Here is a 16,223-nt window from a genome sequence, read left to right as displayed (position 1 = left end):
AGGAGCTGCACCACAGAGGACAACATGACCAGAGGACAACATGACCAGAGGACAACATGACCAGAGGAGCTGCACCGCAGAGGACAACATGACCAGAGGACAACATGTCCAGAGGAGCTGCACCACAGAGGACAACATGTCCAGAAGACAACATGTCCAGAGGAGCTGCACCACAGAGGACAACATGACCAGAGGACAACATGTCCAGAGGAGCTGCACCACAGAGGACAACATGTCCAGAGGACAACATGACCAGAGGAGCTGCACCACAGAGGACAACATGACCAGAGGAGCTGCACCACAGAGGACAACATGTCCAGAGGACAACATGTCCAGAGGAGCTGCACCACAGAGGACAACATGACCAGAGGACAACATGACCAGAGGAGCTGCACCACAGAGGACAACATGACCAGAGGAGCTGCACCACAGAGGACAACATGACCAGAGGAGCTGCACCACAGAGGACAACATGACCAGAGGACAACATGACCAGAGGACAACATGACCAGAGGAGCTGCACCACAGAGGACAACATGTCCAGAGGAGCTGCACCACAGAGGACAACATGACCAGAGGAGCTGCACCACAGAGGACAACATGACCAGAGGACAGCATGTCCAGAGGAGCTGCACCACAGAGGACAACATGTCCAGAGGAGCTGCACCACAGGGGACAACATGTCCAGAGGACAACATGTCCAGAGGAGCTGCACCACAGAGGACAACATGACCAGAGGAGCTGCACCACAGAGGACAACATGTCCAGAGGAGCTGCACCACAGAGGACAACATGACCAGAGGACAGCATGTCCAGAGGAGCTGCACCACAGAGGACAACATGTCCAGAGGAGATGCTTTTTGCCACCTTTTTGTGCATTCCTGTTTTAAGACTGTAGCCATGTTTTTATTATTGAAACCAGGAAGTTTACGTTGTTTCAATCACCATTCTTCGTTGGTTGGATTTTGATTCCGCGTCCTACCCACTAAGCAATTAATGGTATATTGATCACCTCTCTACTGAGCCCCTGAAGTTACTGAGGAGGAAGAGGTAGATGTGGGAAAGGGTCTGGTCTCACTTGTAACCTTTCAGTTTGACCCTTGAACTTTGACATATGATGTTGTGTAGATTTGGAAAGCACTTCAGGCTGATAAATTAGGTCCTAACATTTCACACAGCGATTGGCTTGCACATTTCAAACCTGCCACAATGATCGTTTCTTTTACGGTGATATGCCCTATCGTATAGAAGATTCAACACCCTGTGAGGATGTACCTTACCGTAGGTCAATATCCATTACCAGCCCCTTCAAGCAAGCCTTCCTAAACCCAACCTAGGGAGAAATCATAGCACTTTATTCCCTTCGATTGGTTTTATTCTCTTGTTTGTATTTCTGTTGTTTTTCAGTGTTGCTGTCTCATTCTGGCTGCACCTTCCTAACCTCTGACCCCTAACCTCTGACCCCTAACATTTCACCCCTATCCTCTGACCCCTAACCTCTGACCCCTAACATTTCACCCCTATCCTCTGGCCCCTAACCTCTGACCCCTAACCTTTCACCCCTATCCTCTGGCCCCTAACCTCTGACCCCTAACATTTCACCCCTATCCTCTGGCCCCTAACCTCTGACCCCTAACCTTTGACCCAGCATCGTGTTCTACAGAAGACAGGGAACCATTTGGTCTTGGAGGGTGAGGTGTTATAAAATATATATATATACATATATTTGATTTGAATTATGAAACATTTCTAAGGAATATTGAATGATTGTAGTGAGAATGTGTATTTGTTAGTTTTAGGTGGTGTATGAGCTTTGAGAGTGATTATACTGCGAGAGGAGGAAGGATACGATCCTATCTTTGCTTGGCTAGTTTGGTCTGCTCTAAACCACGCCCTCTCCTTGATCTCTCTTACATCTTTAGAACGTTTATCAAACTTGTTTTGAAGTTTATGGTTAACATCAACGTCCTCCATCTTGTCAGAAAGCTGTTCTCACCCACTGATCAAGCCAACACTTTATTACAATATGTCTGTTGTTATGGTTCATCTCTGAATATAACTCTGTAATCTTCCTCTATACAACAGTCCTGTAGTTTTACTTTATTTTAGCATTTTTATATATCTATTTGATTTTGTTTTGATTTGGAGATGTTTCCGAGCTGCTAAATCAGTGTAGTTGAACAACAGGCATCTCTTCTGTCTGTTGCCATGGTGACAACATTGAGAACAGGTGCAAAATTATTTCTGCATATTATTGGCTGTAAAAAAAAAAAGTTTGTATTTATTGTGTACAAATGTTAAATAATAAAACGGATTGGAAAAATAATTTTATTGCCATTTTTGTTATTCACAGTAGACTTATAAGATACAAAATCTGTCTAGTGTGTGAATCTGAGAGAGGGTGTGTTCATTATCCAGAAGAGCATCAGAAGGCAGTTTCCTGACGGGAACAGCGAGGGGGAGGAGAGACTGGGCGTGGGGGGGGAAGGGAGAATCGTTTAGGCAGGACTCACTAGCCTGTGCTAGTTTGTTACTTTGGTCCTACTAAATAGTTTCCATATATCATTTTTTTGTCCCGTGTGGATGCTATTTTCAGTTTATATATTTTTGTTGCCTCTGACAGACTCATGGACGACTCCCGAACAGCATCATGCAAGTCCTGTATCAAGGTTTACCTGTGTTCTAATCCAGAAGGTACAGCAGGTCTGACTGTGTGTGCTGTATGATACTGATTAGAGAAGGAATGGGTGTATAACCACTGTGTGCTGTATGATACTGATTAGAGAAGGAATGGGTGTATAACCACTGTGTGCTGTATGATACTGATTAGAGAAGGAATGGGTGTATAACCACTGTGTGCTGTATGATACTGATTGGAGAAGGAATGGGTGTATAACCACTGTGTGCTGTATGATACTGATTACCACTGTGTGCTGTATGATACTGATTGGAGAAGGAATGGGTGTATAACCACTGTGTGCTGTATGATACTGATTGGAGAAGGAATGGGTGTATAACCACTGTGTGCTGTATGATACTGATTGGAGAAGGAATGGGTGTATAACCACTGTGTGCGGTCTAGACTCTGTTGTGGAACGCAGGGCTCTGAGAGAAAGTGTGTTTCCCAGGCTGAGGGAGCACTGCAGACACACACACGGACTGGACTTCAAGGTGAGAGGTCACCTCTGTTTTGATGTTGCAATGGATATCATACTGTAGGCAGGTCTTCTCCAATCAGCTGGTCATACTGTAGGCAGGTCTTATTTAGCTGGTCCTGTGTCATACTGTAGGCAGGTCTTATTTAGTTGGTCCTGTATCATACTGTAGGCAGGTCTTATTTAGCTGGTCCTGTATCATACTGTAGGCAGGCCTATATTTAGCTGGTCCTGTATCATACTGTAGGCAGGCCTTATTTAGCTGGTCCTGTATCATACTGTAGGCAGGTCTTATTTAGCTGGTCCTGTATCATACTGTAGGCAGGTCTTATTTAGCTGGTCCTGTATCATACTGTAGGCAGGTCTTATTTAGCTGGTCCTGTATCATACTGTAGGCAGGTCTTATTTAGCTGGTCCTGTATCATACTGTAGGCAGGTCTTATTTAGCTGGTCCTGTATCATACTGTAGGCAGGTCTTATTTAGCTGGTCATACTGTAGGCAGGTCTTATTTAGCTGGTCATACTGTAGGCAGGTCTTATTTAGTTGGTCCTGTATCATACTGTAGGCAGGTCTTATTTAGCTGGTCCTGTATCATACTGTAGGCAGGTCTTATTTAGCTGGTCCTGTATCATACTGTAGGCAGGTCTTATTTAGCTGGTCATACTGTAGGCAGGTCTTATTTAGCTGGTCATACTGTAGGCAGGTCTTATTTAGCTGGTCCTGTATCATACTGTAGGCAGGCCTTATTTAGCTGGTCCTGTATCATACTGTAGGCAGGTCTTATTTAGCTGGTCCTGTATCATACTGTAGGCAGGTCTTATTTAGCTGGTCATACTGTAGGCAGGTCTTATTTAGCTGGTCATACTGTAGGCAGGTCTTATTTAGCTGGTCCTGTATCATACTGTAGGCAGGTCTTATTTAGCTGGTCCTGTATCATACTGTAGGCAGGTCTTATTTAGCTGGTCCTGTATCATACTGTAGGCAGGTCTTATTTAGCTGGTCCTGTATCATACTGTAGGCAGGTCTTATTTAGCTGGTTCTGTATCATGGCAGTTGGTGAACTATTCAGTACCCCTCATGGTGGAGAGACGCGGAGTGTGAGATCAAGGCCTCTACAGAAGCCAGTCTTTAGGTGCAGTTCAACTCAACACATTCTACTGTTGATTGGTAGGGGATAGAGGATGTTCTCACAATGATGAAGAGAGAGCAGGGGAGGGGAGTGTTATTGTTGAGTATGAACAGGTGCTGAGTGACTGTGTGTGTGTTGAGTGTCAGTTTACCTTCAGGCAATATTATGTGTTTGTGAAGTTATTATCTCCGTTGAGCAGCAGGAGTTATGAGCTTGTTGAACAAAACCCATATTCAGATGGACTAGATGTTTTGTAAATGTATTTTTACAGCTGTGTGAACGATAATACATCATACTATATGTTTGATAGTAAATCATCTCTCTCCAGAATATTGTAGTTAAGTAGACCCACACATACTTAAGCTGACTCCGGTGACAATACTAGGCCCAGCTTTTGCTGTGAACTAAGGAAGCTATTAAAGGTCTGATTCAATAGGATTTTCTGTCATGTGTATGTAGGTGATAGACCCTTATGAGGCAAGTGATCCCAGAACCGGGCCAGACCAACAGACTAGACAAAAGCTACTACAGGCGTGTAGAGAAAGCTCTGACGGACCCTACCTAGTGGTAAGGCACCACATCAACGTCCCAAATCAACCCCTACACCCTACTTAGTACATGTAGTAACTCCTGTACTTCTCTGTGTGTCCTGTGGGTGGCGCTGCAGGCTCTGGTGGGGGCACAGTATGGTGCTGTGTGTTTACCTGCCCAGGTGGAGGTGGCAGAGTTCCACATGCTGCTCCAGGAGTGCCAGCGAGCGGGCATCAGTACCCGCGCTCTAGAGAAGGCATACCTGAGAGACGAGAATACAATACCCCCATCCTTCTGTCTGCAACGACAGACACACATTCACACACAGCTGCACCCCGACAAACAGGTGAGGAGAAATCACCAGACAGACACACACACACACAGCTGCACCCCGACAAACAGGTGAGGAGAAATCACCAGACAGACACACACACACACACACACACACACACACACACACACACACACACACACATTCACACACAGCTGCACCCCGACAAACAGGTGAGAAGAAATCACCAGGTAGACACACACACACACATTCACACACAGCTGCACCCCGACACACAGGTGCGACGACATCACCAGGTCTACACACACACACAGCTGCACACCCGACACACACAGGCGAGGAGACACATCACACAGGCAGACACACACACACACACACACACACACAGCTGCACCCCGACAAACAGGTGAGGAGAAATCACCAGGTAGACACACACACACACACACACACACACACACACACAGCTGCACCCCGACAAACAGGTGAGGAGAAATCACCAGGTAGACACACACACACACACACACACACACACACACACACGCTGCACCCCGACAAACAGGTGAGGAGAAATCACCAGGTAGACACACACACACAGTGCAGCACAGGTCATGATGATCTTTTTCTCAGACAGATGAAAAGACAGGAGAAATGGGTGTTGAAGAGGAGGAGGAGATGAGGAAGGTCTTGCAGGCTGCTGTGAGTCAGTGTGTTCAGGAGGGTCTCCTAACAACCCTAGGCTACTACAGGTCAGGTGAGTGAGGTGTGTTAGCGAGATGATGTTGAGCTGGTGATAAAGAACGATCTGCACGCTGTCAAAAGCACATGAGAATGTTTCAAAGGGAGGCTTAAATAGCAAAATACTATTTTCTAGTTTGTATTTATTCTTTGACTACACTGAACAAAAATATGAACGCAACATACAATAATTTCAAAGATTTATAGTTCATATAAGGAAATCAGTTAATTGAAATACATTCATTAGGCCCTAATCTATGGATTTCACATGACTGGGAATACAGATATGCGTCTGTTGGTCACAGATACCTTTAATAAAAAGGTAGGTGCACAGATCAGAAAACCAGTCAGTATCTGGTGTGACCACCTTATGCAGTGGGACATATCTCCTTCACAGAGTTGATCAGGCTGTTGATTATGGCCTGTGGAATGTTGTCCCACTCCTCTTCAATGTCTGTGTGTTGCTGGATATTGGCGAGAACTGGAACATGCTGTCGTACACGTTGATCCAGAGCACCCCAAACATGCACAATGGGTGACATGTCTGGTGAGTATGGAGGCCATGGAAGATCTGGGACATTTTCAGCTTCCAGGAATTGTGTACAGATCCTTGCGACATGGGGCCGTGCATTATCATGCTGAAACATGAGGTGATGGCGGCGGATGAATGGCACGACAATGGACCTCTGGATCTCATCATGGTATCTCTGTGCATTCAAACTGTCATCGATAAAATACAACTGTGTTACCAGGGGCACTGTTTTTTAAATCTTTTTTTATTTAACCTTTTTGAACTAGGCAAGTCAGAACAAATTCTTATTTACAATGTTAAAAACGTTGACATCAGCAAAACGCTCACCCACACCACGCCATACGTCTGCCATCTGCCCGGTACAGTTGAAACTGGGATTTATCTGTGAAGAGCACACTTCTCCAGTGTGCCAGTGCCCATCGAAGGTGAGCATTTGTCCACTGAAGTCGGTTATGACGTTGAACTGCAGTCAGTTGAAGGACGACGAGCACGCAGATGAGCTTCCCTGAGACGTTTTATGACTGTTTACAGAAATTCTTCGAGTGTACAAACCCACAATTTCATCAGCTGTCCGGGTGGCTGGTCTCAGACGATACTGCAGGTGAAGAAGCCGGATGTGGAGGTCCTGGGCTGGCGTGGTTACACGTGGTCTGCGGTTATGAGGCCGGTTGGACGTAATGCCAAATTCTCTAAAACAACATTGGAGGCGGTTTATGGATGAACCTGATTGGCACATTGCACATCTCCCACATCTCCCACTATGGAGTAGAGAGAGAGAATCTCCACCAACACCTTGATCAACAGAATAAAAATAACTTTTGGGCACCAACAAAATACAGCACACAACTCATATGTAATTCAGTATTTGAAATAACATTCCGAGCCCCTGACTCCTCATAACACACAGTAGCCAACCAGTCAGGAGAAGAGCAGTGCCAATGATCAGTAGCCAACCAGTCAGGAGAAGAGCAGTGCCAATGATCAGTAGCTCCACCAGTCAGGAGAAGAGCAGTGCCAATGATCAGTAGCTCCACCAGTCAGGAGAAGAGCAGTGCCAATGATCAGTAGCCAACCAGTCAGGAGAAGAGCAGTGCCAATGATCAGTAGCCAACCAGTCAGGAGAAGAGCAGTGCCAATGATCAGTAGCCAACCAGTCAGGAGAAGAGCAGTGCCAATGATCAGTAGCTCCACCAGTCAGGAGAAGAGCAGTGTCAATGATCAGTAGCCAACCAGTCAGGAGAAGAGCAGTGCCAATGATCAGTAGCCAACCAGTCAGGAGAAGAGCAGTGCCAATGATCAGTAGCTCCACCAGTCAGGAGAAGAGCAGTGCCAATGATCAGTAGCCAACCAGTCAGGAGAAGAGCAGTGCCAATGATCAGTAGCCAACCAGTCAGGAGAAGGGCAGTGCCAATGATCAGTAGCTCCACCAGTCAGGAGAAGAGCAGTGCCAATGATCAGTAGCCAACCAGTCAGGAGAAGAGCAGTGCCAATGATCAGTAGCCAACCAGTTAGGAGAAGAGCAGTGCCAATGATCAGTAGCTCCACCAGTCAGGAGAAGAGCAGTGTCAATGATCAGTAGCCAACCAGTCAGGAGAAGAGCAGTGCCAATGATCAGTAGCCAACCAGTCAGGAGAAGAGCAGTGCCAATGATCAGTAGCTCCACCAGTCAGGAGAAGAGCAGTGCCAATGATCAGTAGCTCCACCAGTCAGGAGAAGAGCAGTGCCAATGATCAGTAGCTCCACCAGTCAGGAGAAGAGCAGTGCCAATGATCAGTAGCTCCACCAGTCAGGAGAAGAGCAGTGCCAATGATCAGTAGCTCCACCAGTCAGGAGAAGAGCAGTGTCAATGATCAGTAGCCAACCAGTCAGGAGAAGAGCAGTGCCAATGATCAGTAGCTCCACCAGTCAGGAGAAGAGCAGTGCCAATGATCAGTAGCTCCACCAGTCAGGAGAAGAGCAGTGCCAATGATCAGTAGCCAACCAGTCAGGAGAAGAGCAGTGCCAATGATCAGTAGCCAACCAGTCAGGAGAAGAGCAGTGCCAATGATCAGTAGCCAACCAGTCAGGAGAAGAGCAGTGCCAATGATCAGTAGCTCCACCAGTCAGGAGAAGAGCAGTGCCAATGATCAGTAGCCAACCAGTCAGGAGAAGGGCAGTGCCAATGATCAGTAGCCAACCAGTCAGGAGAAGAGCAGTGCCAATGATCAGTAGCTCCACCAGTCAGGAGAAGAGTAGTGCCAATGATCAGTAGCTCCACCAGTCAGGAGAAGAGTAGTGCCAATGATCAGTAGCTCCACCAGTCAGGAGAAGAGCAGTGCCAATGATCAGTAGCTCCACCAGTCAGGAGAAGAGCAGTGCCAATGATCAGTAGCTCCACCAGTCAGGAGAAGAGCAGTGCCAATGATCAGTAGCCAACCAGTCAGGAGAAGAGCAGTGCCAATGATCAGTAGCTCCACCAGTCAGGAGAAGAGCAGTGCCAATGATCAGTAGCTCCACCAGTCAGGAGAAGAGCAGTGCCAATGATCAGTAGCCAACCAGTCAGGAGAAGAGCAGTGCCAATGATCAGTAGCCAACCAGTCAGGAGAAGAGCAGTGTCAATGATCAGTAGCCAACCAGTCAGGAGAAGAGCAGTGCCAATGATCAGTAGCCAACCAGTCAGGAGAAGAGCAGTGCCAATGATCAGTAGCCAACCAGTCAGGAGAAGAGCAGTGCCAATGATCAGTAGCTCCACCAGTCAGGAGAAGAGCAGTGCCAATGATCAGTAGCTCCACCAGTCAGGAGAAGAGCAGTGCCAATGATCAGTAGCTCCACCAGTCAGGAGAAGAGCAGTGCCAATGATCAGTAGCTCCACCAGTCAGGAGAAGAGCAGTGCCAATGATCAGTACCTCCAGCAGTCAGGAGAAGGGCAGTGCCAATGATCAGTAGCCAACCAGTCAGGAGAAGAGCAGTGCCAATGATCAGTAGCTCCACCAGTCAGGAGAAGAGCAGTGTCAATGATCAGTAGCTCCACCAGTCAGGAGAAGAGCAGTGTCAATGATCAGTAGCTCCACCAGTCAGGAGAAGAGCAGTGCCAATGATCAGTAGCCAACCAGTCAGGAGAAGAGCAGTGCCAATGATCAGTACCTCCAGCAGTCAGGAGAAGGGCAGTGCCAATGATCAGTAGCCAACCAGTCAGGAGAAGAGCAGTGCCAATGATCAGTAGCCAACCAGTCAGGAGAAGAGCAGTGCCAATGATCAGTAGCCAACCAGTCAGGAGAAGAGCAGTGCCAATGATCAGTAGCTCCACCAGTCAGGAGAAGAGCAGTGTCAATGATCAGTAGCTCCACCAGTCAGGAGAAGAGCAGTGTCAATGATCAGTAGCTCCACCAGTCAGGAGAAGAGCAGTGCCAATGATCAGTAGCCAACCAGTCAGGAGAAGAGCAGTGCCAATGATCAGTAGCTCCACCAGTCAGGAGAAGAGCAGTGCCAATGATCAGTAGCTCCACCAGTCAGGAGAAGAGCAGTGCCAATGATCAGTAGCTCCACCAGTCAGGAGAAGAGCAGTGCCAATGATCAGTAGCCAACCAGTCAGGAGAAGAGCAGTGCCAATGATCAGTAGCTCCACCAGAAGTCCAGTCTGTTTGTCCACAGCCATGACCTCTGTCTGTGGTCAGTGTGTGTAATAGTTATGTGTCTCTATAGCCCCTTTAGGTAGAGATTACCATGTGACTTCCTCTTCAGTCCTCGACCAATGACAAGTGACTGAATGAAAACTACATAGAGTGTACCACCTGTCCAGGTATGCCAGACAGTTTAAGGTCGTGGTTCAGTTCTATACATACAGAAAATGAGCCACATAAACTCACACTCAGCCCCCAAAAGCAACCTAAAACGCTGTTGCTATCTCTCTGTCCCCATAGTAACAGATACCCCAGTATCGTTCTATAAATCTAGATTTGCACATCTGTCTGAAGAAAGGTGTGAAGGTGTGAAATGACTCAATGTTCCCTTCATCGAGGTGCTGTGTTCAAGAGAGAACAGGTGACCTCAGCCCCCATCTCTCTCTTTAGGCGTAAAGCAAAGGAAGTGGTGGGAGTTGAGCAACATCTACTGAAAGAATTACAAACTGTACTTATATTCACCTCTGACATTTTAAATAGCTCCATCACTCTAGTAGGATTTCAGCTTATCTATAGTAAATTGTACATTCTTCACACATCTCTCCAGCCATTTAAGTTGTCCAACAGATTAGTATGTAATATAGTCTTTCATAAGGTGTACCTTTGAAAACTCTCTATCTCTCCAGCCATTTAAGTTGTCCAACAGATTAGTATGTAATATAGTTTTTCATAAGGTGTACATTTGAAAACTCTCTGTCTCTCCAGCTCTCGACACAGACCTGCGATTCGCTCTGGAGAATTGTCCTAGACGTGACATCAAACGCTGCCTGGTCTATGTCAACAAGATCTCCAATGGTCGGGGCCAGAGTGAGGGGGCAGACCAACCCCCTAAAGAGCCGCTCCTACACCCCTATCCTCCACTCAAGGTAGATGTTTCGCTTAATAACTGATCTAGAATCTGAATAACCTCCCCCCAGCCTCTACCTGGGGATGACAAATATCTGACCTTGTATCAGTGGTATTAGGTAAGGAGTAACGTCATCCCCCATCTACCACAGGCTCTGTCCGATGACAGCCTCCTGTCCCAGCTCTGTGACCACTTCCTGCCCAGCCTGGTGACTTCCTGTCAGCTCCTGGTGTACACCACAACTTCGGAATGCGACCCTCGTCATGGTTACACCCCCGCCAGGAGGAGGAGCTATGCGGAGGGTCTCTGCCAGCAGCTTTACTCCGACCTCCTGGCTCTGATTGACAGCTCTGTCACCATGGGAATGGGCAAGTCAGTATCGTCAGCTCATTCTGATGATGTGTTGACCAGAGAGCAGGCTGAGCAGGAGGAGCTGTGTTCTCTCTATTCCCGTCTCTATGACAACAATCGGCCAGAGGAAGAGGAAGTCAGGTCTTACCTGGAGCAGAGGGACACACAACACCCGCTAGTGGTGGTAGGAGGGCCGTGCACAGGGAAAACTGTGCTGCTGGCACATTGTGCACAGCAGGTAGATGGAGCAGTACCTCAGGACATACAGAATCTTATAGAAATGATTTGAAGAAGAAACTACCTGTAGCTTACTTCTATAAGACATTACTAGCTACATTACTGACTGAATATCCAGGCAACATACATTATAATATCTAATAATATCTTGCTTTAGAAGAGATCTGTAGGGTCCATCCCAAATGACTGGGACTTTACTGATTGGCAGCGCCACATAACAGCCTGTTTCTCTCTCCTCTCTTCTGCAGGTGAGGTCATGGCTGAGCGACATGGATCCCGTGGTGATTATCCAGTTCACCTGCCTGTCAGTCAATCTCTCACCTAGACACCTTCTCTCCAGCCTGTGCCACCAGATAGCCCACAGATACAACCATAACCCTGAGCCCAGTAGCAGAGATCCTAACCCTACCCTCCCCCAGCTCAGACATAACCTTTCCTCCCTTCTCTCCATCTGCCCCTCCCCTAAACAGCCCCTGGTCCTCATCCTTGACGGCCTAGACCAAGCTTTGACCGTCTCCGGACCCCAAACCATCAAGTGTCTCCCTTCCCCCCTCCCTCCCAACATCAAACTCATCTTCTCCATCTCCCCCACCCGAACCAATACCCTCCACACCCTTCAACTCCATTTCCCACAATCCTCCTCTGCAGTGTTTGGTGTCTCAGGGTGCTGTGTGAGTGTGGAGCTGGGGCCGGTGGAGGGGAGGGGGTGTGTGAGGATGTTGGCGGTCCTCCTGGAGGGGTCAGGAAGGAGAGTGACGTCAGGACAGCAGGGGGTCATGAACATGGCCCTGATCTCTTGCCCTCTGCCCCTGTACGCTCGCCTCCTGCACAGACACGCCTCGCTGTGGACCTCAGGTACACATCAAAAATACAGTATAAACACATCTATCTCTATATATCTGGAGCTAATTTCTCCCTCTCTCTGTCCTCTCTCTCTCAGCATCAGAGGTGACTGATGAGACCCTTCCTGTGGGTGTCCACTCCAGCATCACAGTGTTTCTGGTTCACCTAGAGGAGAAACATGGGTTGGTTCTGGTGTCCCGAGCCCTGAGCTACCTGACCCTCTCCAGGACCGGACTCACAGAGGCTGAGCTCTCTGACCTCCTGTCCAGTGATGACGAGGTGCTGGCTGGGTACGTCTCGGCCAGTGAGCCCCCTCCCTCCAAGGTTAGGGTACCTGAGGTGGAAGTGGAGAGGCTGTTGTTGGATCTAAAGGGGTTTCTGGTGAAGAGGAGTGCTGCAGGGTCTCATGTTCTATTCTGGGTCAGTAGACATTTTGGGTTGGTGGTGTGTGAGAGGTACCTGAGTTCCTGGGAGATGAGGGAGGAGATGCACACAGCGATGGCCGACTATTTTAATGGTCGCTGGGCCTACGGTAGAGCCAAACCACTGGTCATCAGCCAGAACACAGGACTCAACCAGCCTGGGGCTGTCCCTGACACTGCCCAAATGAAAAAATACATTGACAGGCAACCTCTTGGTCAACCCTATGTGTTTAACTCTAAACCCTCCTCATCCTCCCCCTCTTCTGAGCATGTGCGAGTCAACCTGCGCAAGCTTCTGGAACTGCCCTATCACCTGAAGGAGAGCGGCAGGATGGAGGAACTAGGGCGAGGTCTGATGATGTCACTGGAGTTCCATCAGGCCATGCTGAGGGCGGGGCTTCTAGGGGATCTGGTAACCCTGCTGGAGGATTGGGAAAGGGAGGGGGCGTCCCAGCTCATCTTCCCCAGGGAGAGAGCTCTTCTGGCGGGCATTCTGAGGGACTCAGCCTGTCTCCTCTGGAACTCCCCTATGGAGCTGTCCATGGTGATGAAGGTCAGGCTGCTTCCTTTCCTGGGGCTCTGTCCTGAGCTGGAAGGCTATGCTGAGGAGGTGACACAGGGGATCAAGAAGAGGGGAAGTGGGTTAGGAGTGGTGCTCAGTCCTGCCCCCTCTACTGTACCCTCCACACAGGGTTTTTTCCCAGAGGCCAGACAGTGTCCTGTTACAGATGCAGCGGGGACAGTGTCTGGGACTGTGGTTGTCATACAGAGTGATGGGTCTGCTTTGGTGTGGAGGGGTAGGGAGGCAGAGGAACTGAAGCTGAGCTGTGAACCTGCGCTGAGGTTTGTAAGTGTCCGGAGTAGTGGGACGTTCATCCTCCTCTCAACTCAGTGCAACACACTGCTCCTGTGGGATGTGAGTGGGACAACGTGTTTTCAGGATGTACTGAGTCTAGAAAGACAGGAGTCCAACTCAGACCAACACTCCAGTACCATAGTTGAAGGGTTTCTCATGTGTGATGACAGGATGTGTGTGTGGTGGAAAGGTCTGAGCTACGTGAGTCTTTCTGAAGTTTGCACCAGCCGCCTCCTCACCCGTTTGCAGTGCCAGAACACTGTGAGGAGTGTGTCTTTTCCCTCTAGTGGTCAGTTTGTGTACTGTGGCCAGGAGAAAGGCACAGTGTCTATATTTGACACATCTACAAGCACTCTCACTGCTATCTGTTCCAGTCCAGCAGAGTCATCAGTTATCTCTGTGATACTCAGTGAGGATGAGAGGGAGATGGCGTGTGTGGACAGCAAGGGGCACATATTGTTATGGGGCGTAGCCACCAAAACAGATCCCAAACTCCTAAAAGAGTGTTGTAGTGGCAGCAGCCATTTTGAGTTCATCAATACAGACCTATCAGAAGAGAGTAGTATTCTGTTGGTGTGTAAAACCCAGGAGATTGTTCTCTGGGACATGTGTGACTGGGAGCAGTGGGACCACTTCAGAGCTCCACAGGGGAAGGCCTTCTCTCAGGCGTTGTTAGCCCAGGACGGACACCTCATCCTGGCTTCGCTAGAGGCCTGTCCCTCTGTGCTGGTGTGGAGGATGACCACTGGTCAGTGTGTCCTCTCCTTAGACACTGGCAGTCCTTCCCAACCCCTCTCACTGCTCAAGATGGAGTCTGTCCTCTCCGTGGTCACACAAAATGGCCACCTCACTACGTGGGACTCAGATGTAATATGTGCTGCAGCTATGGTCCCTAGAACAGGGGCTGGGGTGAGGAAGGTGGTGCTGGAGCCAATGGGAGAGCGGTTCTATGTGATTGACGGCTCAGAGATGTTGTGGAGGTGGAGATTACAGACAGGAAGTCCGGAGACTCACTTCCTTCACGACGGCCCCGTGGAGAAGCTGTGTCTCTCTCCAGACGGCAGCCATCTTGTGAGCCTCTCAGGGGAGGACGTTTACGTGTGGCGGAGCGACACGGGACAGAACCTCCACCGTATCCATGGCAGCAGAGCTACAGAGGTTCTGATCACCTCTAACGGTCACATCGGGGTGTGTGTGTCGCAGCACAGCCTGTCCAGGGTGTGGAAGCTGGCCAGTGGGGCCGTGGTCTGTAACATTCACCTGTACTTGGCTGATGCCCAGGTCTCACCTGAGAGCACCTTCCTGTTAGGCCGTTGTCATGGCGACCTGCTCGCCGTCAGCCTGTGGTCTGGCACCGTCAGTAAGCGCTTCTCGTGCTCAGAACGCTATGAACGTTCTACGGTCGTGGCCTTCCGGACCCTGCCGGAACACCCAGACTTTGTGATTGTGATGGCAGCCTCTGGGTCTGTTTACACATGGAAGATGACAGAGGAGACGGTATGCCGTCAGTTTCTGCTCCCCCAGATGTTCCTGTGCCAGCCACAGGTCTTCCACATGTCCTCTGATGGGAGCTTCGCTCTGCTGTCCACTGATGATGACCTCATTACCCTGCTGGACCTGCCCCATGCCAGGCTGTGTAGGGTCAAGGCCCAGGGTCCAGTTCTCAAAGTTTGCTTGGACGACTCTGGACGCTACGCTGTCTACATCTGCCACCCCCCTGCCCAGGATAATGGCTGTGCCTGTGACCTGCACACTAAGCCATTGCTGGCAGTGGTACGGCTGGCTGATGGGGGGAAACTGGGGAGGTTGTGTCTGTGTAAGACCCCCACAGCTCTGGCTGTGAGTGAGGAGCTGTGTGTGTATGTGGGCTTCCAGGATGGGTCTGTGGGTGTGTACTCCATCTCTGACATCACAGGGAGGGGAGGGGCTGTCAGGGAAAGGATACAAGGGATTGGTCGGGAGAGGCCATGCCAGTGTGACAGTGAGCCAGTGCGATGGTTGCCCCTAGCAACACCCAGCATCACATGGCCCAAATCTTCTGCAGAGATGACATAACAGATGTAGGCCTGAGTCTTCTTCAGAGATGACATAACAGATGTAGGCCTGAGTCTTCTTCAGAGATGACATAACAGATGTAGGCCTGAGTCTTCTTCAGAGATGACATAACAGATGTAGGCCTGAGTCTTCTTCAGAGATGACATAACAGATGTATGCCTGAGTCTTCTTCAGAGATGACATAACAGATGTAGGCCTGAGTCTTCTTCAGAGATGACATAACAGATGTAGGCCTGAGTCTTCTTCAGAGATGACATAACAGATGTAGGCCTGAGTCTTCTTCAGAGATGACATAACAGATGTAGGCCTGAGTCTTCTTCAGAGATGACATAACAGATGTAGGCCTGAGTCTTCTTCAGAGATGACATAACAGATGTATGCCTGAGTCTTCTTCAGAGATGACATAACAGATGTAGGCCTGAGTCTTCTTCAGAGATGACATAACAGATGTAGGCCTGAGTCTTCTTCAGAGATGACATAACAGATGTATGCCTGAGTCTTCCTCAGAGATGACATAACAGATGTATGCCTGAGTCTTCTTCAGAGATGACATAACAGATGTAGGCCTGAGTCTTCTT

General features: G+C 48.9%; 2 protein-coding genes across 3 annotated transcripts in view; both read left to right on the top strand.

The window, feature by feature from the left end:
* The window catches only part of fchsd2 (FCH and double SH3 domains 2), a 142,659-nt gene extending 140,333 nt beyond the window's left edge, over positions 1 to 2,326 (top strand). For both annotated transcript variants that reach the window (XM_045724809.2, XM_045724810.2), the window contains one exon: positions 1 to 2,326. This exon is cut by the window's left edge and continues 2,375 nt beyond it. The gene's annotated coding sequence lies outside the window, so the exon portion shown is untranslated.
* Positions 2,327 to 2,507: 181 nt separating this feature from the next.
* Positions 2,508 to 15,789, top strand: LOC106613236 (NACHT and WD repeat domain-containing protein 2). Its single transcript, XM_014215304.3, has 9 exons — positions 2,508 to 2,694; positions 3,083 to 3,171; positions 4,745 to 4,852; positions 4,953 to 5,162; positions 5,736 to 5,859; positions 10,740 to 10,900; positions 11,033 to 11,470; positions 11,718 to 12,324; positions 12,410 to 15,789. Exons 1-9 carry the CDS (start codon positions 2,628 to 2,630, stop codon positions 15,643 to 15,645), a joined length of 5,040 nt encoding a protein of 1,679 aa, XP_014070779.2. The 5' UTR covers positions 2,508 to 2,627; the 3' UTR covers positions 15,646 to 15,789.
* The last annotated feature ends 434 nt before the right edge of the window (positions 15,790 to 16,223 follow it).

This window comes from Salmo salar, chromosome 09, assembly GCF_965601325.2.
Source record: "Salmo salar chromosome 09, fSalSal1, whole genome shotgun sequence".
NCBI lineage: Eukaryota > Metazoa > Chordata > Actinopteri > Salmoniformes > Salmonidae > Salmo > Salmo salar.
The sequence above is the reverse complement of the archived record's forward strand: the minus strand, read 5'-3'. Positions and strand labels throughout refer to the sequence as shown.

Coding starts and splice junctions, on each gene's coding strand:
- LOC106613236 (XM_014215304.3), top strand. CDS start 2,628: ATGGACGACTCCCGAACAGCATCATGCAAGTCCTGTATCAAGGTTTAC. Junction 5,163..5,735: donor AGCTGCACCCCGACAAACAG/GTGAGGAGAAAT, acceptor TCTTTTTCTCAG/ACAGATGAAAAGACAGGAGA. Junction 11,471..11,717: donor TGGCACATTGTGCACAGCAG/GTAGATGGAGCA, acceptor TCTCTTCTGCAG/GTGAGGTCATGGCTGAGCGA.